Genomic DNA, 24058 nt, shown 5'->3' on the forward strand with positions numbered 1-24058 from the left:
TCACTGACGGTGACTTTGAGGTGTAGGATGGTTGTGGGTGTCAATACAAAGTGTGAAGAAGAAGAAAAAGAAAAAAGCTTCGCAGGCGCATCTTGACGTGGGGCAACTCGGTTTTCTTGTATGTACTGAAATACGTACCTCATGCGACCATGAGGTCAACCCACTAACCTCGGGTGACAACCCGGTAGAGGACGCCATCCCGTAAAAGGATCGCTGACCGGCTCGTGAGCCTTATTGTTGCTCTCTGCTCCGACACCGGCATTTGGCAACGCCTCTCCATACCTGCACTGACATTCTCTTTTCTAGCAATCCCGAGCTGTTGTCAACCTGATCCATTACAGCCTCTAGTCATTGTGTATTCCAGCAGCCTTTTCGCATGGATCCTCTGCGAATTCAACGTGACATCCATACCAGTCGTCGTTTCGAATAAGATACCCTTTGAAATGGACGGCGTGGGTGATGTTGGCGAATCGGAAGAGGATGGTGCGGATCTATTGTAAAAGTCAGCGAGTGCCCACTTCGCAACCCGAGAATGACCAGAACTGATCGGACTCACCCCATTACGATACGTATCCTGCACGAACTCGACTTGACGTGTGGCGATAGGCTTCCCTTCAGCAAGCTTATTCAAAGCAACAATACCCCAGTCGTCGTCGGCACCGCTGACCTTGACCACACGCGTTGCTCCACAGTCGAGATATCCCTGCATCATCCCAGAAATCACATCCACCTGCGTTTTCTTGAGCACGAGGACAGACCACTTCCTGCCTTGATGGTGGACGTCTATGCCTTTGTGATTCTTGTCGTAGTAGCGATCGCAGGCATCGGCAGAGGTAAAAGTTACGTGAGCCGAGATTGTGGTTCGCGCAGGGTTGGGCGTGACGAGCCTCATACATTCGATCGCACCACCATGAATCAAAGATTGGACGAGGGTGAAATCAGCACCATATGGCAGACCAGTGAGGATAATAGTACGTGGACGGGATTCTGACAAGGGTTAGTGACAAAAGCAACCAATTGACTGAGAGAGACTCACTTGGTTTGTTACGGGCAGCTGGTGTTCCCCATGATTTGAAGTGGACGAGATTCTCTCTATCTTCTTGGTCACCCTCATCGTCTTCATCCTCATCGTCATCCCCTTCGACACTGTCGTCCGTGTCTGTGCTAGCCGTGACCACGACGGCGGGAGAATGATTGCGTGACCCGGAGGTATAGCTTCCACATGCTTTGGCCATCACGGGTGCGACCTGCTCGCCGCCGTCCTCCTCTCTGGCTGTGCTATGTCCCGGCAGATTAGGGGTTGGGGTCGGTAGAGGATTGTCTTTGACGGCAGCAACGGCTTCTCTGGGCCCCTTCACGTTGCCAAGGGTCTGCACAATTTGGGCTCCGGTGAAGCTGTGAATTGGAACAACCCTTGGCGAGTCATTGGTCCGCATCCGAATCGAATCTGCGTCTGGCCGTCAGAAAATTTGTGTCATGATATATGCTCCAGGGCTTACAGTCAACCCCGTGCTGCTGGTTGTCTTTCTTGAAGCTGGAATCCGCAGCGGGTGTACTGCAAGGTGAAGTGTCGGGGCTCTCCTCCTGCCACTGTTCCTTCTGGCCAGCTGGTAGACTGTCAGCCAAATCCCAAATTTCCATCACACCAACTTACGGCTCTGAATAGGCATGTCATCCTGACTCCCATCGGCTCCAGGTGTGACTGGCATCCCATTAGCATCCGACATGTCTGGGTTTGATTCTTGGTCCTCGTCTGATGGCGAGGATGAGCCACCACGAGAAGAAGGCGCTACGTGGAACCCGCACGTAGGAACATGATCACCAGCAACAAAATCCTGTGTCAAGTTCCGGTCTCTTGACATTCGAAACTGGTCAACCACATTGTTGATGTAGCCGTCAGTCTGTTTGCTCCATTCCGCCAACTTATTCTCTGTCAGGCGCTCAATGCCAGGTTTCTTGCCAACAAGGAGTCTATGCTGGGTGGGTGTCAACGGTCGTTTCCTGGCTGGTTCTTGTCCGTACGATGATTGAACACCGTGTGGACTTGTTCTTGTTTCGTAAGGTTCATTCTCGACTTCTTTATCGGCGACGACTGTGAGTGAGAATTCCTTGATAAATCAGCGTCAGCACAGTGAAGAATGGTAGTACAGATTATGACGTACTGGACCCTGTGGATCGAGCTCCGAAAGATTTTTGACGAAATGAGTCTCAGTTTTGGCAGACTGTGAGTTCCCTCTCATTACCTGTAAGAATCTGTCGAGAATGGCAGGGTCATCATATCGTGACAAAGGGACCATGATGACGGCGGCGATGATACTGGCGTTTGTGAGACAGGGTGAGGAAGCTGCTATGTAAACAAGAGTGATTGAAATGGAAGAGAAGGAAGTCGTGGGTGGTGATGTGACCTGAGGAAGGATCAAGGTGCGGTCGCCGATATTCACGCCCACCATTCACTACCACGGGCACCGAGACTTTGGTCGAATATCATCACGGTAGGATGGACACCGAGCAGTGGCAGCGCACTTGTGAAGAGTGAGCGTCATGTAAGGAAAAGGTGATGAGGAAAGGAATATCCTGTTAAGTGGCAGAAAAAGCTGCAATACAGCTGAGGCATTTACATTTCCCTGTTTGCTCCGTAGGAGGCCGTCTCTTTTCACAATCGAGTTTCAAAACGGCGTGGCCCACGCCAACACCAAGATGCTTCGTACAAGCTCATAATGTTCCCATTGAAAATCTTTCTCGCCCCGGACGCCATCGCTATGGTGAAAGATTTCATGAAGGCACTGGCACGAATTCCCAGTTTCTTTCTCCTTCCATGATGTTTTCCTTGATAACCGCCAACCCTCGGCGGCCGCAGAAGCCTGCATGTGAAGCTATCCGCGTCACTTGGTGGAATGACCCATTGTTTGGGGGCATCCTCTCATCTGCAACCCACACCGTCTCCTGCACCTGCTGCCATGGTTCCTCGTGTCGTCTAGGGTTGAACTTTGGTTTGTTCGTGAAAAGGTCAATTAACCAATGGATAGGGGTATACAGGCGCTCGAAACGTCGGGTAAAGCCCAGCCACGAAAGGGTTGTGGAGTCGTACGCCACTCGAACAAAAGGGTTCATGTAGATGCCCGAATTTCCAGGTTCGGGATTCTGAATGTCGGCCTGGATGAGGCAACATTCCGACGCATCCCAGTAGAGATCCTTCTCTGCACGAAAGCGGTAAGGTGTGGAGAGATTGCTAGGGCTCTGGTTGCCCGCAGTTATCAGCTCTGGTCTGCCAGGTCGTGGTTGGAAAAATTCTGCATCGAACGCAACCATCCCGCCCCAACAGCTCCTAACTCTGACTGCGTCTTTGCCGTCCAGGACATCTTGATGGCTGGTCTCGTCACCACCAGCCGCAAACCATGGGTAGAAGGGAAGTCCCATGCTGTATCCTTCGGCATCCCTGGTTGCAAAAGTATCGTAAAATTTGAAAGGGTTGATGAAATCAACCGCGCAGGCGGCCCTGTAGTCCGTGACGCCGTCGGCCACAGTATGCGTGGAGAAAAGTAGTTGGGCAGCGTCGATCGGATGGAAGACGACGTCATTGAGGTAGAGGAGTTTGTCGAACGTGGTGTTTGAACCTTCCAGCGGTCTCAACGCTCGGTTTCGAACCTCAGCCAGATACTCGATGCGCTTCACGCGTTCTTGTCCGTGGATACGGATATGGGGGAGGTTGTCGATGCTCAAGTGGTCCTGGAACACCAAGGCGTGGTCGCACGGCACCCGCTTCTCAAGTTCCCCCAACGCCTCTTTCGCTTCTGGACCGGAATCGTTGACATATATCGAAAGAAATGCGTTCTGTGGTCCCAGTAACTGGATCAGCTCCAGCACGTTTTCCGCCCAATCTCCACCCAGAAGCCTGCCGCCTTTGTCGTAGATGCTCGCTGCAAGAAACACTTTTTGATTTTGCACATTTATCCGCCCTGGGATCTCGGAGGCCAATGCCCTTTGTCTTAATGCTTTATAGTGGGGTGGGAGGTGAGTGTAACCGGGGAAAAAGACACCTCCCACGATAACGATGGCAGCGATGGTGGTGAAGAATACATAACAAAACAAAGCGAATTTTCGAAGGAACGATCGAGGCGTACAGACATATCGGCGGGGAAGTCGTTTTGATCTCGATCGGGGTCGGCGGAGAAGATACTGTTTGCGCAGCCAAGCAGGGGCTAGGGAGATGAGTTGGGAAGAAACTCCTCGTTGGGCCCGACCCGACACAGTCTGGCCCGGCAGTAAATGGGTATGGAAATCATCGTGGTCCGAATCGGGGTCGAAGTAAAGTAACGGATCGTCTGTTTCGTCTGATGTGTGCGTGCTCGTCCTCGACAACTCGTACTCATACGGCTGCAGGCTATGAGGATTCATGACTTGCGGGGACGAGGAATGCGGAGAACGGGAAGACTTCGACGTAGGGTAGAAGAGAAAGCAGCCATATGACTTGCAAGTCAATCAAGACTTCAAGCAGAATATGGATTGAGAGAGAGAGACGGCACCATGTGTAAAGTTATGTTAGATGCATGTAGAAGAAGGGAGGCTGAGGGATGTTCAGGGCGCAGGCAGACCTCAAACGGAAAAAAAGTGTAGCGCGTTTTTGGGGGCGTGAAACGGTCAGAGGGTTAAGGACCTTTTCAGCTCCAGCCAAATTGTCCCCAAACCATCCAACGGCGCAGAGGGATCATCAGACACGTTGATCTCGCGGGTGCACAGCCTCAAGGGTGTGGAAATGCGAGATGGGAAAGAGAACGTGTACCTCGTAAACTCTGGTGGGACTTAACGTTGCCTGCGTCTTGAGTGGGTTGCGGATGGGCATGTGAGTGGCTGGAGAGCCCCCTCGGCTTCCCTTCTCTAGGCTAGATCAGCGCTCCCTGAGCCACCATCACCGCCTAGTCGCCCCCCCAAGAGCTTAAGCCCGCAGGCTGCTTCTGGAATGGGCAGCAGAAGGCGACGCCAGAGTTGAGACCGCGGCCAAACTGATAGAGTTCCTGATCTCTTGCTTGTTGCTCTTCCTTGTTGTCTGAACAAACAAATCAGCGTGCATCACAAACCCATGCTTCCATCTTTTTCTATTATGCACATCGCATGGTCGGATGCAATCGCCAGAAGCCACGGGTTTGGCCACCTCTCAGCCCACGTACGCAGTCCTGAGCCACTCGGCCAATCGCCCTCCCCTGACTCGCCTCTCAGCAATTTACCAGGCACGAGCCACAGGCGTCCGGACGTCGTCCCCCCATGATTTCCGCCGGCCGCGTTTCAGCATCCTCGGGCTCCAACAGTCAGCAGGCTATTTAAAGGCTACCGAGATCGGGACAATGCAGTCAGGGACCCTCTCACTGTAAGGCTGACGATGGCAAATGAGGTTGTGGCATACGCAATTCGGTCATTATCTATCATGAAGCAATACGCAATTACGCCTTGTGGAACGCGAACGCAGGCGAACACCTACGCACGAGTGATTCGGGGAAGGGGTCGTAGAAGGTCATGGTTGAGAAGAGGGGGATTCGACGACATCATCTCGCTCGACTCTCTTATCGCTTCTTCTCCCAAGCTGGTTGCCAGACTCGGTTGCGGAGACCAGTCCGCTCGACTCGACGTGAAGTGACTTTCCAGCTGCAGCTAAAAAGCATGCTAACGAGAGTTTCTGGGGTTGCAGGGCACCGATCGCACCCCAACACCACACACATTGCGAGCTGCCATCACGCGCCATGACGACAGATAACACCCATCACCTGTGCTTCGAGACCCCTGCGGCCATGTGCCGATGCGACTGACCTCTGCAAAAACCACTAAAATCAATCCGTGAGGTAAACAGCTAGTTTCGTCCAACTTATTCCAAGCCTTTTCTGGGAGGTGGTGCGAACGACATCCCACCTGGCCTATTCCATTTGATTCTAGGTCGGTCAATTGGTAGAGAGTGGGCATTTCACGGTTCTTTTGCTGGGCGAACACCCCTCGACACTACCCTACCGAGGAAAATGTGCCACGCAAGCTTGACGAGGTTTGAACGCTTCCTAATCCTACACGACCACAAAGAGGCCGAGGCAGACGTCCACGTATGACCATTTTCCTCTTCTAAGCGTGCCTTCCGACCCAGCTGTCTTTCACGGGTGCTGGCATCTGGCGTCTCTGCCGAGTTTGGCAAGACTTCTCATGTTGGACCACGCCAGGATTGATTTCGAGTCTGCAGGATCTGCATCGAGTGGCCCGCTCACTGCGATGAGGATCTCGAGACGGTGAAATACCCTCTCTAAACTCATCGACGACTGCCTCTTCCACTGCACGACCCTGTCCAGCTTCTCCTGGATAGGTCCTTGTTCAAGCTCACCATTCTTGTGGAAGTCACGAAGACAAGGGGAACGGCTAACCTCGTTGAATTGCTCTGCAGGAAAGTCGGAATCTGCGAGCTCTCCTTGTGGTATACTCTTTCTTCCATCCTATAAACTCCCTTGACCTTTTTGACCCTTATCAACCGTCATCCTGCTCCTTGCAATGAGATCCCCTACATCTTTCAACACTGCTCCCCTCTTACCACCCTGGTAGTTAACTTTCCGCATCCATTCCTCCAGTGTCTTGATCCTACCAGGGTAAATTTCGTCCATCAACTTCATGTCCCGAGTCGCTCCCAGCCCTCCACCCCAAAACTTCCACCACGCCGTGAAGTTCTGAAGCCATGTCATCGTGGCCGGTGTTCCATCGGTATTCGCCCAGTTGGCAGGGGCATTGGGGTACGGTTCCTTCTTAGGGCCCCACTCCTCGAAGGACAGCTTGCGGTGGATTCCCTTGCGTCCCGTCACACGCTCAAAGGTCGCTGTGATATCCGACCAAGAGACCTGGTCGGTGGCCATTTCGAGGTTGACTCCCGTGGAACGCTCTGGGTGGTCAAAGATCCACTTCACGAAGACGCCAACATCGTGGAGAGCCATGAGGGGGATCTTGCCGTCCTCTATCGCGCGTCATACTGTTATCTCAGCAATTGCGTCGTCTGCAAGTAGACAAAAACGTTGGGAATGAGGTAAGGCTACTTTACTCACCGGACGGATTCTCCCATACCAATGTGCCATCGGCGAGTTCTTCTGATGGCATTAACATTCCATCCAACAGCATGTCCTTCGCGGTATGAGGTCAGCATCCACATAGACGCGGGGTGAGACTAGCCTCACCATGTAAGGGCCAACGGTGAACAGAGTCGACGCCATGGTCTTCTGGTCCTGCGCAAGGATAAAGTCTACTCCGCGTTCAGTCGATGAGCACCCAGATTCTTGCCCAAGCAATGGGGTGTTTCGGCTCCTGGTATGGCGCCAGCTCTGTGGCACGAGTTCTGGCCAGATGCGCCATTCTCAGGAAGGCTTTTTGCCGGAATGACCAAGCGGAACTTCCCAAAACTTACCGCCAACTCGTCCCTTTGCATCATTATGCCCCAATGATACTCCTCCTTCCATCCAGCAATCTTCAATGCATAGTCACAATTTGCCCAGACATAATGCTTCAATCCCTCGGCCCTGGCAATCTCATAGCACCGGAATGCGAGGTACAACTCTTTCATTTCCCCTAGGATGAAGCCGTCGAGGTTCACCCATGCGCCGTATACGCCGTTGAAGACGCGGTGCAGGTCCGCTTCGGACTCCTGCGTGCCTTGGATCAAGGTGACGTTGGGCAGGGCGGCAAGGGATCTCGCTCGAGCAGACGAAGGGTCACGCGTAAGAACACGGACTGAATACTCTTCGGAAGCCGAGAGGGCTAGTGATGTTGGAAACAGTGAGTGAGATTTTCAGTCGAATTGCCAAAGTCAAGGCAATGAAGTCAAAACAAGACGGCTGGGGACTCGTCGCGTCCGCGTGGCCGACTTACTTTGCACGACAGGTATGCCTTGGGCGCCTGTGCCGCCAATGACGAGGATTTCCTTGCGCTGCGATGATGCCATATCGACTTCTCCCTGGCGTTGCGCTGTCAAAATTGCGCTAGCTTTTTCGTAAAGCCGTCCTCTGCCCCGTTGAGTATGGCACCAATGACTGGAATGGATGGCTTGCTGGGTTTCAAGATGTGTGATTGAAACCACCACCATAGGTGCACCTTCGGGAGGAGGGATGAAAGGTCTTATATACTTGGACACCTAGCCACGATCCAGACTGCTTACTTCATTTCAACTTATTTTGTTCTCTTTCAAGGTCCGACGGCATTGTCCTTGGTCCGACTCCAGGCTCAATCCTGGAATTCCTGGATGAAATTGGTGACGCACAGACACCCATGATCTGTTGGCCTGATCACACTTTCTCTATGGACGTCTCATCGACCGCACACTGCTTCTCGGCTTGAAGTCGTCGAGCGAGCCAGCCAGAGACTGAACATGGATGTCGGAGTGAGAAAAAGGGACTCTCGAATCACTAATCAAGTCCGACGCGCTGCGGGACTAGTCCTACGTGTAAATGTATGGCGCACCCGGTCCCTGTATTACTTATTATGCTGCGTCGAGACACGGCCGCCCAGAATCCGGGGTACGTGACTTATTTGTCCCACTGGCGCCGCTGGTGCTGCTGCCATCCTGATATGTGCCGGGGGTCGAATCATTCCGTTTCTGGTTGTCGTGCTGACTTTTTGATTAGATGAACCCTCCGACGACCAGATAATAGTGACAGGGGTTATTTGTCGTCGTCACTCACACGTGTGCGTGGGTGTCGATCGGTCGATTACTCTGTCTTACAAAACGGCAGTGGTCACAAATCCATAGGTACATATGTAAACCCCCCAACCAGAGAAATCTATCTCTATTGGGCCTGAGGAGTGAAGAGCTTTTGATTCGGCTTGCTCGGTCACATACCTCATAATAGCCATTCATATTCAGCAGAAGCTCTTGGGGGCGAAGATGCGGATGCACAATACAGTACATACATCTGCCCATCAGACACTGTCGTTGTCGCAGTATCATTACCTAGCTACAGCTCTTGCGGTCGGATGAATGTCTCTCTGTCCGGCTACATATTAGATCCATAGTGAGGTCCGTGCGCTCTCACAAACAAACAAGGCTGGTCACCCAGGATTGACCCGACTGTCCAGATCTGAACGAGCTTGATATTAGCACAGAATGGAAAAACAAACGGATCCTAATGTACTGCCATGATCTTATTATTGGGGTTGGACGTCGTTGAGAGGTCTTGGACATGCCCGTCTCGATCTGGCTCTTGCCCCTTCCTTGGGCCCGGTCAAGGTGTGGATGAAGTGATCACAAGAACAACTTGGGAAATGCAGCTCAGAAGGAAATCACGCAACCAAGAAAGTTGTTGGCAAGCTGGCACTTTATATAACCTAGACAAGATACTCCCATTCAATTCCCAGAGGGGCGGTTGTCCTTCTCTTCCAGATGGTCACACCCAAATTGCTCCAACGTATACTTTCATGTTCCACACCAAGACGGCGTCTTCACTCCGTCGCTCGTCCCAGCAGGCTACACCAGTGCAAAAATAGCCGGGGCTCGATCGTTTCCGAGGTGTGGCATACCACTTGGTGTGTTGCCCATTCCAAGGTCGTGAGCTTGATCGAGCGAGCAATACCTGCCGAAAAGGTTCTGCAGAGATCGGTGACGGAATCCGTCTCTTGACGCTGGTCGAGTTCGATGATGCGCAGAGCTGCGTTGAGCGCGTTCGTCTCCGCCCCAGATGCTTGGGCCGGTTGTATGGCCACGAGAAAACGGTTGGTCAGAGCCCAGAAGGCCAGGAAGATGTGATAGATGGTAGGGATCGTCCGCGCCAAAGGCACCTCGTCAGCGCGGGTGCCGTCAGGAACCGGCTTCCCTCCGTTGAGCAGGATCGCTTCCCATTTCCCGCGCCAGTTCGAGTATCCCTCAATGAGAGCACTCAGTTCGTCTGCGATACTTGCAATCTGTTCGGGGGTGTGGCTTCTTCGTAGGACGGCTTCGGTTGACCTTCTGAAGAGCCCCGGCGCACGAGTTGTCATCATCCACATGGTCAGAACTAGCTCTGCACGATCTGACAGGAGGGTGCCATAGGTGATTGTAGATGCCAGAGCTCGCTGCCAAGCCGGGCTGCTCAGAAAGCAGTCTTGGTTGAGAAAAGTGGCTTCGACTGTCTGCCGACAAAGATTAGAACGGGTCCGACTGGGGACAATTAGGGCATCTCCAATTGTACCATAATCTGGCATTGCGCTGCCAGTAGGATCTGCTCAAACTCTGATTTGATGTTGTTTGGCCCGAGCGAAGACAAGAGATGTTTCCCACCCTGCGAGTGCGAAATCCATGCGTGATGACCAGAGTTGTCGAGTAGCTGCGCGCACCAACGGTCAGCCATCACCACGATGCAGAAAACAGAACTGCTGTGGAGCCCTCACCTCGAACAAGGTTAGCAACAGAGTCGTGTACCATACGGTCCAATCGATGTTCCTAGACGAGTTGAGGGTGTTCTGCAGACATTGCAAGGCACGCCCGTAGCGCCTCTCCAATTGAGTTAGGGCCATCTCCCTGTCGGGACTCTGCACGCAGCACTGGCGAACGCGTTCGGTCAAGCAGTCGATTGCATAATCGAGGCACCTGGTGTGCCCAATCATTTGAGGCAGAAATTGCAAGATGGTGCTTAACCGACAGATTTTTACCCACCGTCGTGGGTCCGAGTTTACACCCATACTCGACGCCTCGAGCAGCAGTTTTTGGTCGAGTCCAGGCTGCATGAGCAAGAATACATAGTCAGGGGAATCGGTCTGGCTGGGCCAGAGAGACAACGGCGGTGCAAGAGGGGGAGTACGGCTCCGTCGAGCAGAGGGTTCTCCAGGAGAGAGGCGTCGACGAGCAGCACGGGCTTGAACCCCCGGAGTACGGTTCGATTGTTGCATTTGGGTTAAATGTGCATTTTCTTGGGTACCCAGAGGACCGGCGTCTTCCTTCTCGAAGACCAGAAAGTCCGGTAGTTGTAAAGGGTTGGTTCTGGATGCTGTTCCTTTGGCTTTCCGCGTCGCTGCCGCCGCTGTGTTGGACACCTTCCGCACAATCCGGCGATCCGCTTCACTCAAAGTGAGGCTCTTGGGACTCTGGTAGATAAATTGTACCATTCTCCTAAAAGCGTTTGTCAGCAAGAGACGCCCCAGGGTGCTAAGATTCACACTGATCGAGCACGTACGCACCCGACTTGCGGCAAGCTACAACTGGAGGAGAGAACGAGGTGGGCTTGAAAAATGACAAGGGTACGAAGGCCTCGAAATGGTTTAGTTGAGCAAGGATTGCAGTGACCAAAACAGGTTAGTGCGAGAAGTCTTGCGCTGCCGAGTCCGGACCTGATTGGTTCTCGTATCGGGCTGCTTTAGCCGGCGAATAGGCATAGTCCGCATGGTGCTAAAGGAGAGCAAAGCTCCTTTTGAAATGCCATTGCCGATTCGGATCGCAAATAAGAAAATGACGAACCATTCTTCAGGCCCGACAATGGCGTTCTGGGAATCTGCAATGTCATCGTTTGGTGTTACTCAGCGTCGAAGGAAGGGGTTTGGACGATGTCGACATCATGTCCCCATCGAACCAAGATAGACAGCACCTTCATCCAAGACAATCAGGAGCCCTGCACCCAGCCATCGTGAGAAGCCCCATGCCTATAAGGAGGCGACCTTCACCCAGAAATCAGAGGCGTCGGCAGAAGAGAACAAACCATCCAACTGCCGGTGACTTCTCAGAACTGAACTGAACTGAACTGAACTGAACTGTACGACATAGTTCCACTCAGGCCACCCTGACTCAAAGAACCATCAGCCATCATGTCATACAAATTGACCGCCCAGGCTGTTATCGACCGCCATGCGTAAGTCAAGAGGCTATCTCTTTGCCCGGAAAATAGGCTGATTGCCGACAGGTCGACAATCAAAGAGCACAAGCCGATTCCTACCTTTGCCGAAATGCAAGAGCAGAAGATTGAGCTTCCGCACATCTTGATCAGTAAGCATATCTCTTGTGTCTCAGAGAGCTGCGAAACGAAAGGCTGACCAACTTTGAAGTCAGTTGCGCTGATCCACGATGCATTCCGGAGAACATCTTCAACTTGAAGACAGGAGGTAACTCTGTGTCCTGCTCCGCGATCGAGAAGTGTTGATTGACCCGCATTGCAGAAGTGGTTACCTGCCGAGTTGCTGGCGGAAATGCCCAACTCGCCCTCAATTCCCTCCTCTCGATTGATACTCTTCTGAACTTTTCCGATGTCATCATTGTCCAGCATACCAGTAGGTTGATCCAGACACACAAGATGCTGTACTTGCCATGCTGACTTCGTCGATGCAGACTGTGGAGCGACAATGTTCAGAGACAACGTGGTCAAGGGGGAGTTGAGAAAACGGGCCCCGAATCTGGAGGAAGAAATCAACAGCATGGAATTTTATGAGATCACGGGGTAAGATCACTGCATGCGTGCACTTGGCTCATCTCCCCTGACTTTGTCTTGACAGTTCTCTCCAAGATAATGTGAAGAAGAGCATGACGTTCTTGAAAGAATCTCCTTATGTTCCAGAGTCATTGAAATCCAATATTCGGGGATTTGTCTTCCACCTTGACAACGGAGAGCTCGAGGAAGTCACCTTGTAAAGAGGAGACGAAGGTTTTTTTCTGTAGGTGTGATCCGAGACTTCAGAGTCTTGAATCCGAGTCAATAGGGCAAACCATATAAAAAATATCACATTCCTCGAACCAAGTTTTGAGCCTATGCTGTATGGGAGAGAAAGATGGCTGGATACCTACCACCTGAGGTACCAGCGGAGGTTTACCAGGATGTCTTGGCACGGGGCAGGGGGGGTTTAGATTGTTTGCATAGTTTGCACCGTTTTCGCTACGGTCCAGTCACTGCGCCCCTCGGTCACGGACCTCTTGAATGTTTCGTTTGTAAATTCACCTCACTTCACTACACCCTTGTTAGTTCTGTCCTTGCTGTTTTTCTTCACTTTCATCTCTCTTTTGGAGTTTGGGGAGGGTGAAGATGTCTTTGCCTCTTTCACGCAATTTTTTCCTCTTTTTGCCCAACTGATTTCTTTTCTCTCTGCCGCAGCCAGACCCATTCTCGGTTGCCTAACGAACGATTTCTCCCTCGACAATCCTGACTGCGCAAGTAGGGGTCGACGGACAGCACCGCAGGACCAAAACCACAGGGGAATCACTGGCGCACACCATGACTGACTCCGAATCGAGAAACCCAAAACATGGCATCACCGGTCCGATGTCCACTGCCCTCCCGGAACCCTTGGACAATGAGAAGACCGCCGAATTGATCGAGGAGTTGAAGCGGGAAAACAACTACGAATCGCATGACCAGACGGAAAAGCGGATTGAGGTACTCAAACTGTTGAATAAGGCTACCCAGGAATTCGTCCGGGAGGTCAGTCGGAAACAGGGACTGCCTCCGTCGCAGGTCAACCAGTTCGGCGGAAAAGTGTATCCATATGGCAGTTATCGCCTGGGTGTCTTTGGGCCTGGTAAGAGAATTGTTGACGTTGCTGTGTCGACGTACTGCTGACAAGCAATCAGGTTCTGACATCGACACACTCGCGATCGCCCCGAGGCACGTGAAGCGTGAAGATTTCTTCGACTTCTTCCCTGGGATCTTGAAACGTATCGCACAAAATGAAAAGGGCTCCAACACGATTTCTTCGCTTGTTCCGGTCCCAGATTCGTTTGTCCCCATCATCAAACTCGTGCTCAACGACATTGAGATCGATCTCATCTTTGCCTCGATTGCAACCCTGCAGACCATTCCCCCCAAACTCAGTCTGAACGACAACAGTCTCTTGGTCGGATTGGATCAGGCGTCTATACGTGCAGTTACCGGCCCAGTGAGTCTCGGGATATCCCTCTCCTTCTTCGGCGTCAAGCTGACAAGCCTAGCGTGTTACCGATGAGATCCTGAACCTCGTTCCCATCGAGAAGACCTTCCGGACGGCACTGCGGGCGATCAAATTGTGGGCGCAGAGAAGAGCTATATATGCCAATATTGTTGGCTATCCCGGCGGCGTCGCCTGGGCCATGCTCGTTGCGCGTGTTTGTCAATTTTACCCCCATGCGGTGGGTGCTACGATTGTGGGGAAATTCTTCTACATCATGAAAGAGTGGCCTTGGCCTCTGCCGGTCATGTTGAAGGACATTGAGCAGCCCAAGAATCTCGGCCCCAACCACGGATTCAAGGTCTGGAACCCGGTCCTCTACAAAGGAGACGAGAAGAATATCATGCCGATCATCACCCCCGCCTTCCCGAGCATGTGTGCGACTTACAACATCTCCAAGTCGGGCAAGACGGTTATCCTGCGAGAGCTGGAGCGGGCTGACAAGATCGTCTCCAAGATCTTTGCCGGCAAAGCGCAGTGGAGCGAATTATTTCAGAAGCACACCTTCTTTACTGCAGATCACAAATACTACTTGAGTGTGACTGCCAGTGCGCTGAACGGCGATGCGGCGAAGGCATGGGCGGGCCTCGTCGAAAGCAAAGTGCGGATTTTTGTCATGCAGCTGGAAGGCACCAAGGGTATCGAACTGGCTCGACCATTTACCAAGGGGTTCAAACGCGTGCACAAGTGCCAGGACGTCGATCAGATCCGGGAAGTCCAGAGAGGAAGTATGAAGTACAAAGTGGAAGAGACGAAGACGGTCGAGACGACCGATCCCGAACTGGTGACGGCCAACGGGGATGGTGCGGCGGTTCCCGTGTCGGACAACACCAGCCAGGAGAAGGACAAGGACGCCCACACCGTCTACACCTACACGTTCTATATTGGCATTGACACCACGGCCAAGGGGAGCTTGAACCTCGTTCAGGCATTCCAGGCCTTTAAGCAGGTTTGCGAGGGGTGGAATAATTACAATGCGGAAGTCCATTTCCTTAACCTCGCGTCGTCGAAGAGGTAGGCTGCTTTGACCGTTGCTCCTCCGAAGAAGTGCTGACCGAACCAGTTGGGAATTACCCGAAGATCTCTTCGACACGAAAGCCGGCGAAGTGCGGCCGAGTAAACCGGTCAAAAAGGTGATTAAGAATCCCAAGGCAGAGGCCAAGCCGGTCCGACGTAGCATCAACGAAGTCGAGGTATGTGCACGCCGCCGAGTGTTACCGGTCTCATACTAATCACCTCCCTTGGTAGGACGTGGAAAACGACGGCGACGCCGTGAAACGACCAAGACTGGTGACTGCTACGCCCACGCCCACGCCCACGCCCACCCCGGCTGCAGCACCGGCATGATCGTGCAGGAGCCGACGTGCGATTGTGATCATTCTCACGGGCATTGGCAAACTCACTTTGGAACTGTCCATGTGGTCGCGCCGACTCGGTTTTAAAAGAATAAGGCTTTTGGCCATTCATGCCTTGGAGCAGAAATTGCCACCCAAACACACCACACCAGAAAAAAAGGTGAAAATGCTGAAAAATGCAAAAAAAGAAAGACATGAGCCCATCTGCAGCCTCGCTGTGAGATTATACAAGCTGAGGTAACTGCAGATCTGGTGATGAGACTAACCCAAGCACAGCACGAAATAGCATCAGAGCACCCGTGTTCCTTGCAGAGTGGAACTCTCTCGACTAGGCTGACAGGGGGGCGTATTTCGACACGGTACCAACGGGTGGAGGCTACTCTCTTTGTGTGTCTCGTTTTCCACAATGTTAGGGATCACCAATGTGGCGTCGCTGGGGTATGGGAGGAGGCAGATGAAGAGACGACATGACGGTCATCAGGAGAGATTCGACCTTTTTGAAATTGAGGGCAAGGCCAACAGATTGAGATGTGCTCATTTGTACATAGTTTATCGGACAGCATACCGGGTGATTTGATATCATAGAGGCCCAGGCAGACAGACAGTTGAACCAACACCAAATGAAAAGAGATTTAGGGGTCTCAGGACCTTGTCGCAAGACGCCGAGACGTGATGTGCAGTAAGTGGGAGTGACAGTAGTGGTGGTGGCCTCAAGGGGATCGGGGAACAAACTGCGCATTGTCCAACTGCGACTTGTCTCTGGTGTTACACATTACTATTACTATTGCTATTATTATTGAGGGACGCACGCCTGACCGCCTGACTTTGGGCCTTTGACCGCCTTTACCGTCTTTAGCAACTGTTTGACGGCCAGCTGAGTCTCCTCTGAGTCCAATCACACCTCGCCGCGCAGCCGTTGTCCCTGCTTGGGGGCGTCCCTGATTCGGATGCCTTCCTAGCCGTGTGTCGCCCGCCTCAACTCTCGTTGGTCCAGCTCGTTGCACCTGCATGCAGAGTCACCGTTCTGGGCCTTCGGCTGCCTTCTGACCCTCGTCCGGGAGTACTCGTTCGCTCCTCTTCCACGTTTGCCAATGCTGGAGGCTGAAGATCGACGAAGCACAAAGACCAGCAGCTGAAAAAAAAAAGAGGACCAGCTGGACCACCAGCACCCTACCGAGTACACATATCTCAACCCTTTCAGTCCCCATGCACGGAAGCCCTGCTTTTCTTTCCCATGTAAGACATTCAAAGAGGCTTGCCTGGCCCCCATTGCGAAGAACTGCTCACTGACGGAGTATTCGCAGTTAACGGGGGGAAAGTCTGAGGCGTCACTGACCTCTCACCAACACCATGGCACCATCTCACTCCAAGAAGCGCATCGTTGTCTGCTGTGACGGCACGTGGCTCGACAGTGACGGTGACTACCAAACTCCCAGCAACGTCACCCGCACCGCCAGAGCCATACCTCCCGTGGGCGTCGACAAGTCCACCTCTCCCCATCAGCCCATCACCCAGATCGTCTTCTACCAAAACGGCATTGGCACAGGCAGCCCGTCCTTGTACGACCGAGTCATTGGGGGCGCGACCGGGGAGGGTCTCGCCGAGCACATCCGCGAAGCATACAGCTTCATCTGTCTCAACTACAACCCGGGCGATGAGATTTTCCTGCTGGGGTTCTCGCGAGGCGCTTTCACTGCCCGCTCCATCTCGAGCCTGATCAACGCGGCCGGTCTGCTCACCTCGAAAGGCCTGGAGTATTTCGTCCAGGTCTTTGAGGATTGGGAATTCCAGCAGAAAAAGGACTTCAAGACCAAGTGGCCCAACCTGCCCTTCGTCGGCCACAAGCCCCCGGTCACCCATCCTCACTACCAGAAGCAGCTCATCGACAATGGCTGGACTCGACCCAACATCAAGGTCAAATGTGTCGCGGTCTGGGACACCGTCGGTGGGCTGGGCATCCCCATGGTTGGACTCCTGCCCCAGCCACCCAGCCGCGACTTTGCCTTTGTCGACACACGGGTCGAGTCCAACATCGAGTACGCGTTCCAGGCCCTGGCCTTGGACGAACATCGGCGGTCTTTCTCTCCCACCATCTGGGATTGGCCACACGTCGAGCACCACGATTTGAAAGTCCTCAAGCAATGCTGGTTCCCCGGCGTGCACAGCGACATTGGGGGGAGCTACGACGACACCGCCCTCGCCAACCTCACCCTGGCGTGGATGATCAGCCAGCTGGATCCCATTCTCACCATCAACCACGACTACATCCTGAACTACATCACGCCGGTCCAAAAGGACGATCCGAGCATGGCTGGCCGGCATCAAACATTCACCCACGAGGGCCGCATGGCTACGGTCCGCAACACCACGCCACACGCGCGGCCGTGGGGGTTAGGCAAGATCCATGACAGCATGAGCTTCCTCTTCAAACTCGGCGGCTCGCGCATCCGCACGCCGGGCGAATACCGCGAACAAGAGCTCGCGTCCCAGCATGGAGTGCTTTTCTGGATGCTACACCGCATCTTCCACCGGTTCATCGGCCTCTTTGAGGACACGCACCACGCCCTCCCGCGCTTGAGGCAGACCAACGAAACTATCCACAGCAGCGTCCGCATCCGCATGGGCAAACACGGCTTGGGCTACAATGACAAGGGGACGTACGACTCGCAAGCACTCCAAGGGTGGATCATGCACGGCGTGGAGACCAATCCCGACACGCCCGTGGCCCTGAGTGCCCCGGGGGCGGTGGGCAGGATGAGGAATGTGGTGTGGAAAAAGCAAGTGTACCCGGAGAAGCTCATTGAACCTGCGTCCGAAAACGGCGAGAGGAGGGGCAAAGTCGAGGTCTTGGAGAACAAGGGCAAGACACATTGTCTCGAGCTCGAGGAGGAGCCGCTCGGCGCGTTTGAGCGTAAGATCCTTCAGGAGTGGCCCGTGGGAGACATCAAGGATGACTTTGACACGATTGTTCCGGGCAGGCATCAGCAGAACGTGGACCGCGCGCACACGGTACCCCTGGACGGGCATGGCCACGTTCGGGGGAGCTCGGGCAGCAGTGGAGGCCGACACGGAGAGCCCCTAACGTTGGAAACGGGGAAGAGGCGGAGCGAGACGACCTAGTTGGTGCGACTCTGCCATTCATTTCCCGCTGCGCTCCGCAGAAAGCAGGGAGTGGTTTTCCGAGAGAGAGCAGACACGGACGACGGACAGGCGGACGGTGGGGTGTGAGAGACACTCGTGCGACGAGGAGGGGCCCCTCTGATCGACTGAGCAAGCAGTCAGACCGACATGACGATATGAAACATGGATGGATTGTTTACACGGGAAGCAAGCGCTGGAGAACGAGGGATGAGTTGGGATGGGATGGGAAACGGGAACTGTTGGCCTCAACGGCACAAGGCGACCTGGTTGTAATGGCACGTACACAAGGGGATGATACGATATGGGCTAATCATGCATCAACCGGGACCATGGGACGGACTACCATACGATACGGTACCAACGTTCCTGTACTTGGCTGACCAGCTTAGCTACATCTGATGATATACTGTAGCTAAAAGTCTCCTACTCCTACAGTCTCGCCTTGACACCTCCTGACGAAGCCGATGAAGTAGATGATGACTGGGCCTTGATGACTTCGTCAATCACGCCCATAACGGTGCACAACCAATCGTCCCTCCCGCGCTGCACGACGACCTGCACGCTCAGCGGGGTGTCGAGATAGACGCGGCGGTCGGTGACGTGTTCGTCCCACAGCTCGCGGCACTTCTGGTCCCAGCTGCCCAAGACGGTGCCGGCGGCCAGGGGCCTGCCCAGCTCCAGATCGGCCTCGACCACGGGCCGCACCGGCACCGTGCCCGCGGGGTAGTCGAACAGCACCCACGACGAGGTCATGCCGACGGCGTTGTAGCCCTCGATGGGCGGCACCGGGTGCGGGGCGATGGGGCAGACGATGGCGTCGAGCGTCTGGCGACGCCGGCGAGGGTGCTGCTGGCCGGTCAGAGCGTCGTCAACCGCCTCCTCCTCGCTCCACAGGTTCAGCATCTCGCGCTCCAGCTGCGTCCGTTGCGCCTGCAGCTCGGCCACGCGTTCCAGCGGCTGCGGCGCGCCCGACCGGAACCGCGTCTGCATCCACGGCACCAGCGGCTCGCCGGTGGCCTTGATCATTTCGCCCATGGCCACCCCGCCGTCCACGCCCATCAGCTTGCTCATGACCGACTGCGCGCGGGTCCAGGCGCGCGGGGTCAGAAGTTCCTTGACGATGATGCGGGTGCCTGTGGTCGCGGTCGCGCCGGAGAGCGCCATGGATACTTCGTTGAGGATGGTCATGATGGGCGGCAGCAGCGTGCAGTTGCCGTCGCTGCGCAGGATGCCGATCACCAGTTCGCCGTTGGGGCCGCTGCCCTGGATCGACGACGACGACGATGACGGACTGGGCCACGGACACGGCATGCAGTCCTCCCCCCACAGGATGGCGCGCGGGATCACCTCGCGCATGAAGACGTCGATGTCGCGGACGCTGCGGGCGATGGGCCCCGCGACGGCCTGCACGCTGGTGCGGCTCATGCCGGCGCGCCCCGTCAGGGCCTGGCCGCCGTAGGGGAGGCGATTGTTGGAGGGCTTGAAGCCGTACAGGCCGTTGCACATGGCAGGGACGCGGATGCTGCCGCCGATGTCGGTGCCGATGCCGATGAGGCTGCCCTTCATGGCGACCAGCACGCCCTCGCCGCCGCTGGACCCACCGGCCGTGCACAGCCGGTTGATGGGGTTCATGGTGCGGCCGAAAACGTTGTTGACGCTGTCCAGTGACGCGAGCGTCTGCGGCACGTTGGTCTTGGCCACGATCACGCAGCCCAGCGAGAGCAGCAGGTCGACCAGGGGCGCGTTGTCGGCCGCGGGTTTCTCGCACAGCGACGCCAGCCCGATGCTCGTGTCCACGCCCCGGACATTGAAGGTGTCCTTGACCGAGACGGGCAGGCCGTGCAGGGGGCCGACCGGGTGGCCGTGGCGGGCGAGGTAGGCGTCAAGCTCCGTCGCGCGCTGGCGGGCGGCGTCGAACAGCGGCTCGGTCAGACAGTTGGTGAGCTGCTGGGCGATGGCGGCGCGGTGGCAGAAGGCGTCGACGACCTCGGTGCAGGACAGTTTGCCCGCGGCCAGCGCCAACAGGAGTGTCTCGACGGTGTAGTCCTCGGTGATGGCGATCTCGGCCCGGGAGAGGAACTGGCGTGGCACGTTGAGCACGTTCTGCCGGCCGTGTTGGAGGGTTGGGGGGTCCTGGGGCAGGGCGCTGGCGGGAATGAGCCATTTGGAGGGGATGCGGGCGGCGCGGGAGGCCTGTTTGCGTGCGGCGATGGCTTTCCAGGGCGGGGTGGAGGACGACATGATGTGGTGTGGTGTGTTAGGTATTGTATGTAGTATGTAGTCTGGTGGTGAGTGGTAGAGAATAAGACGATAAACGATTGACGATAGATAGACGGTAGATGGTGGATAGGGGTGGTTTCTGGATGGACTATAGACGTACTGAGGGAGGAATTGCACTCATTCGATTATTTGGCAAAGACGGATTGATCAACTCAATTCAATGGAGGTTGAGGATGAGAATGAGGGTTTGTGTATTGATTTATTTTATTACGTGGTACATGATATACAGTAACTAATAATAATAAAAGAATAAAAGAATAAAAGAGTGACCATCTCGGCACCATTGGCTTGTCAACTTCCCCCTCCTCTATTTACCTACTAGCGAGCTTACTTACTACTCCTCCTCCTCATCCTCCTCATATCACGCACATACAAAGGGCGTGCGTGGAGAAGGCAACTAAACTATAAGGAGAGAAAAGCACAAACAGACCGACCCGGAATTTGTCCACATGCCTCGGTCCGAAGATGCTCCTTGTGTTCTGTAAGTGGTAAGTTAATAATAGTTGGTTGGTTGGTTTGCTCGTGCTCCTTTTGGTCATCGCCAGTGTTTTGGCTCGGTGGAGGGAGAGATACATAAGAGATAGACCCCCAACGGCAGATACAACATCATAATGCACCCGCTATACCTGTATATCACTCACCCACGACTCTACCGAGGACAACCCCCCCAGTACATCATCACCTCCCAGTGACGAGGGAGGCCATCCAGCGACAACCCTCGCAGTGTCTGAAGAGAGAGAGAGAGAGAGAGAGAGAGTGTGTGTGTGTGTGTGTGTATGTGTGTACAGTGGTGAAAAATTCGGTTGGCCGCTCTCTCAGGCTCGACGTCGTCCCCGTATCCTCCGAGACGTGTGCATCCACCAACATGGAAACCCTGAATGGTTGATCCGTAACCTCTCCAACAAGACGGGCTTCACCACAGAGCCTCGCCGTGAGCAACCAGATCTGTCCGAGAATGAGAAATCACGTCCCTTCACTCGAACTCGGCCTGTCAATCTCCGTCCACTGCGGAATCCGGCACGTCTCGCATTTTTCCAACCCGGCCGCACTGTCCGGGCTGATGTGCAGCCAGATCTCCCCGTCCCGCGACTGCTGTAGCTTCTCCCAGTACCGCTTCCGCGTGCCGGGCGTGAGCCGTTTCCGGGCCTCGTGCTCCACCTTCAACCGCACCGCCGTCCATTTCTTGTCCGGTCGATGTTCGGTCGGCAGATTCTCCAAGGGGGCGCCGTCCAGAAGCTTCTTCGGGCTCATCCGTCTCAAAAAGGGTTGTTCGTGGTGCACCTCCCGGGGCAGCACGCGGGCCAGAAACTCCAGAGACGCGTCCATGTTCACGTCGATGGCGCGCACGGGGTCGATCGTGGTCTTCATCAGGTAGCTGGCCAGCTGCGGATACAGGATACAAAAGTCGGATTGAGAGATGTGCACCGTCCCGCGCACGGTCAGCAGCCATGCGGGATGTCCCGTCTGCAGCGCCTCCATCGTCACTTGTTTGGCCACCTCGAAATTGTCGGGCCAGTACATGAATGCCTCGGAGTTGATCCCCAGCAGCGGAACTCGAATGCGGCTGTCGCGCTCTTCAGCGGTCGGCCGCACGGGCATGCCCCAGATGTCGTAGATGATTCCCTGCGTCATGTATTTGTACCGGTGTTTCTGTCGGAGCACCTCCACCGTCGTCGTCGCCCCAAAGGAATGTCCAACCATGGTGACCCCCTCGGTGAAGAATCGATCCTTCCAGGACGACCAGTCAATGCCAGCCAGACCAACCCGCGAAGCACCGATGGCGGGCTTGACCCGCAGGTTTCTCGCCGCCACCTGGTCGCCATCCCCGGCACATATTTCTTGCAATATCTGATAGGCTTCGTCGATCTCGGCTAACCGCAGATCGATTTGGGCGTTGCGTAGTTCATGGTCCACTTGGTGGCCGGGACTGGTGTCGTACTTGTCGTTTTTCGCGAAAATAAAGTCCACAGTGTCATAGGCTCTCTTGGTGTCTTTTTTCCGGTGCTCGACATGACCCTTGGCCTCTGTACAGGGCCGGCTTCCTGGCCCCCTATCAGAGTGATTGACGTGAGTTCTCGGGCCGCTTCCGTCGCGGTGTTCGATCGCCACCACCACAAAGCCGTGGCTGGCAAACTCTCCACAGACGGACGAGTAGCACGTCCTTGTGCCCCCCAATCCGTGACTGAAGATGATCAGAGGAAATTTGGGCTTATCGGGGCCTTGGGCGGGGGGTTCCCCTTCGATGTCCACGGCCTTCCGACTGCCCGTGGGAGCTTCTCCGGGCGGAGGCCAGTGTTCTGCCAGTTTTGCATTTTTGTATGCCGGGATTTTCGTATACCAGGTGGTGCAGAAGAAGAAGGCCATCATCAGCGGCTCCGGAAGAGCCGCGAACCGGCCGTAGCCGCGACTCGTCTGATCTCTCGGTCGTGTCAGCCATGTCGGGCGATGCCTTTGCCTCGTGGATGGCACGTCGACGTTGTATTTGACGTCCAGATGGGCGGGATAGTAGATGGTCATCAACACCGTCTCTAGGGCAAGGGCATGAACGCCGTGCCGCTTGATATCTGAAAAAGTCCTGGGGTCCTTGGCCGGCACCTCGAGGTCGATGATCCCGACCTCGTAAGGGCCCGCATAGTGTGGGAGCTTGCCATAGAACGGAACTTTATCCCTCAACCCTGTGGGCGGCCGTGCCTTGGGTTTTTGTCTATGTGGCACACCCTGGGGTCGCGTCTGGTGATGTCTGGGGTGGCCGAGAACAAAGTCCGGGAAGATAGATTCGGCAGGCATGGGCGGCGGTGATCAGTCAAGAGGGACTGATGAGACTGAGAAGGAAAGAAATGGCCGTTGAACATCGAGGCCGTTGAGCAATGGGGAACGGGAGCGTCGGGGCCAATGACATCACTGTCGGTTCTGTTCTCCCCGTGGCGGCACGTGCATGTGCTATACTGTCCCAAAGGGGAAAACAGCATAGGCTCTCAAAGCAACAATCAGCCATTAATAATGTACTAGCTTTTCAGGCAGCACCCAAGAAGCGCCCATCTGTGATGACAAGGCGTCTGAGAGCTCCCTTGATTTCCCAAGCCAACCAAGTTCCAGCTGGTGCTTTGCCGGTCAGAGGTCTCCCTTTTGGATTGATCAGAGCGTCTGAGCCTTTGCCGTTCTCCAATCGATCGCTGTCGTGCAAGATCCCCCAAGATCCTGTTCCCGCTGTGGAGAAAGACCATACAAAGATCTCCTCCTCAATCATCATAACCCGTTTCGAGAAGGGGCCAGCAGATTGCCATCGGTTATCGTGCCGGGCCGTGGAAAATTTGAAAGGATTCGCCCGATTGGACAACCAGGATAGAATCGAGGTAAATTCCCTTTCCTTCCCATTGCAATAAACATCGCGGTACCATCCCTGAAGA

At 54.7% G+C, this 24058-nt stretch overlaps 10 protein-coding genes across 10 annotated transcripts; 3 read left to right on the forward strand and 7 right to left on the reverse strand.

The window, feature by feature from the left end:
• Window positions 1-344: 344 nt before the first annotated feature.
• Window positions 345-2297, reverse strand: AYL99_00119 (hypothetical protein; the record flags this gene model as incomplete). The annotated part of the gene is made up of 6 exons (XM_018831635.1): window positions 345-491; window positions 557-987; window positions 1037-1447; window positions 1500-1607; window positions 1655-2108; window positions 2163-2297. 6 exons carry the CDS (start codon window positions 2295-2297, stop codon window positions 345-347), a joined length of 1686 nt encoding a protein of 561 aa, XP_018697514.1.
• A 475-nt stretch (window positions 2298-2772) lies between these two features.
• On the reverse strand, window positions 2773-4395 carry AYL99_00120 (hypothetical protein; the record flags this gene model as incomplete). Its single annotated transcript, XM_018831636.1, has 1 exon — window positions 2773-4395. One exon carries the CDS (start codon window positions 4393-4395, stop codon window positions 2773-2775), a length of 1623 nt encoding a protein of 540 aa, XP_018697515.1.
• A 2104-nt stretch (window positions 4396-6499) lies between these two features.
• Window positions 6500-7223, reverse strand: AYL99_00121 (hypothetical protein; the record flags this gene model as incomplete). The annotated part of the gene is made up of 4 exons (XM_018831637.1): window positions 6500-6507; window positions 6557-6970; window positions 7059-7134; window positions 7188-7223. The coding sequence occupies 4 exons, from the start codon at window positions 7221-7223 to the stop codon at window positions 6500-6502; spliced, it is 534 nt and encodes a 177-aa protein (XP_018697516.1).
• Window positions 7224-7252: 29 nt separating this feature from the next.
• On the reverse strand, window positions 7253-7948 carry AYL99_00122 (hypothetical protein; the record flags this gene model as incomplete). The annotated part of the gene is made up of 2 exons (XM_018831638.1): window positions 7253-7764; window positions 7876-7948. 2 exons carry the CDS (start codon window positions 7946-7948, stop codon window positions 7253-7255), a joined length of 585 nt encoding a protein of 194 aa, XP_018697517.1.
• A 1493-nt stretch (window positions 7949-9441) lies between these two features.
• On the reverse strand, window positions 9442-11079 carry AYL99_00123 (hypothetical protein; the record flags this gene model as incomplete). Its single annotated transcript, XM_018831639.1, has 3 exons — window positions 9442-10107; window positions 10167-10301; window positions 10366-11079. The coding sequence occupies 3 exons, from the start codon at window positions 11077-11079 to the stop codon at window positions 9442-9444; spliced, it is 1515 nt and encodes a 504-aa protein (XP_018697518.1).
• Window positions 11080-11772: 693 nt separating this feature from the next.
• On the forward strand, window positions 11773-12589 carry AYL99_00124 (hypothetical protein; the record flags this gene model as incomplete). Its single annotated transcript, XM_018831640.1, has 6 exons — window positions 11773-11816; window positions 11868-11950; window positions 12010-12066; window positions 12121-12231; window positions 12290-12398; window positions 12454-12589. 6 exons carry the CDS (start codon window positions 11773-11775, stop codon window positions 12587-12589), a joined length of 540 nt encoding a protein of 179 aa, XP_018697519.1.
• Window positions 12590-13166: 577 nt separating this feature from the next.
• AYL99_00125 (hypothetical protein) lies at window positions 13167-15222 on the forward strand (the record flags this gene model as incomplete). Its single annotated transcript, XM_018831641.1, has 5 exons — window positions 13167-13470; window positions 13523-13827; window positions 13880-14889; window positions 14939-15068; window positions 15124-15222. The coding sequence occupies 5 exons, from the start codon at window positions 13167-13169 to the stop codon at window positions 15220-15222; spliced, it is 1848 nt and encodes a 615-aa protein (XP_018697520.1).
• Window positions 15223-16580: 1358 nt separating this feature from the next.
• On the forward strand, window positions 16581-18350 carry AYL99_00126 (hypothetical protein; the record flags this gene model as incomplete). Its single annotated transcript, XM_018831642.1, has 1 exon — window positions 16581-18350. One exon carries the CDS (start codon window positions 16581-16583, stop codon window positions 18348-18350), a length of 1770 nt encoding a protein of 589 aa, XP_018697521.1.
• A 450-nt stretch (window positions 18351-18800) lies between these two features.
• Window positions 18801-20612, reverse strand: AYL99_00127 (hypothetical protein; the record flags this gene model as incomplete). Its single annotated transcript, XM_018831643.1, has 1 exon — window positions 18801-20612. The coding sequence occupies one exon, from the start codon at window positions 20610-20612 to the stop codon at window positions 18801-18803; it is 1812 nt and encodes a 603-aa protein (XP_018697522.1).
• Window positions 20613-21614: 1002 nt separating this feature from the next.
• On the reverse strand, window positions 21615-23438 carry AYL99_00128 (hypothetical protein; the record flags this gene model as incomplete). Its single annotated transcript, XM_018831644.1, has 1 exon — window positions 21615-23438. The coding sequence occupies one exon, from the start codon at window positions 23436-23438 to the stop codon at window positions 21615-21617; it is 1824 nt and encodes a 607-aa protein (XP_018697523.1).
• Window positions 23439-24058: the final 620 nt, after the last annotated feature.

This window comes from Fonsecaea erecta (genome assembly GCF_001651985.1).
Source record: "Fonsecaea erecta strain CBS 125763 chromosome Unknown Scaff1, whole genome shotgun sequence".
NCBI lineage: Eukaryota > Fungi > Ascomycota > Eurotiomycetes > Chaetothyriales > Herpotrichiellaceae > Fonsecaea > Fonsecaea erecta.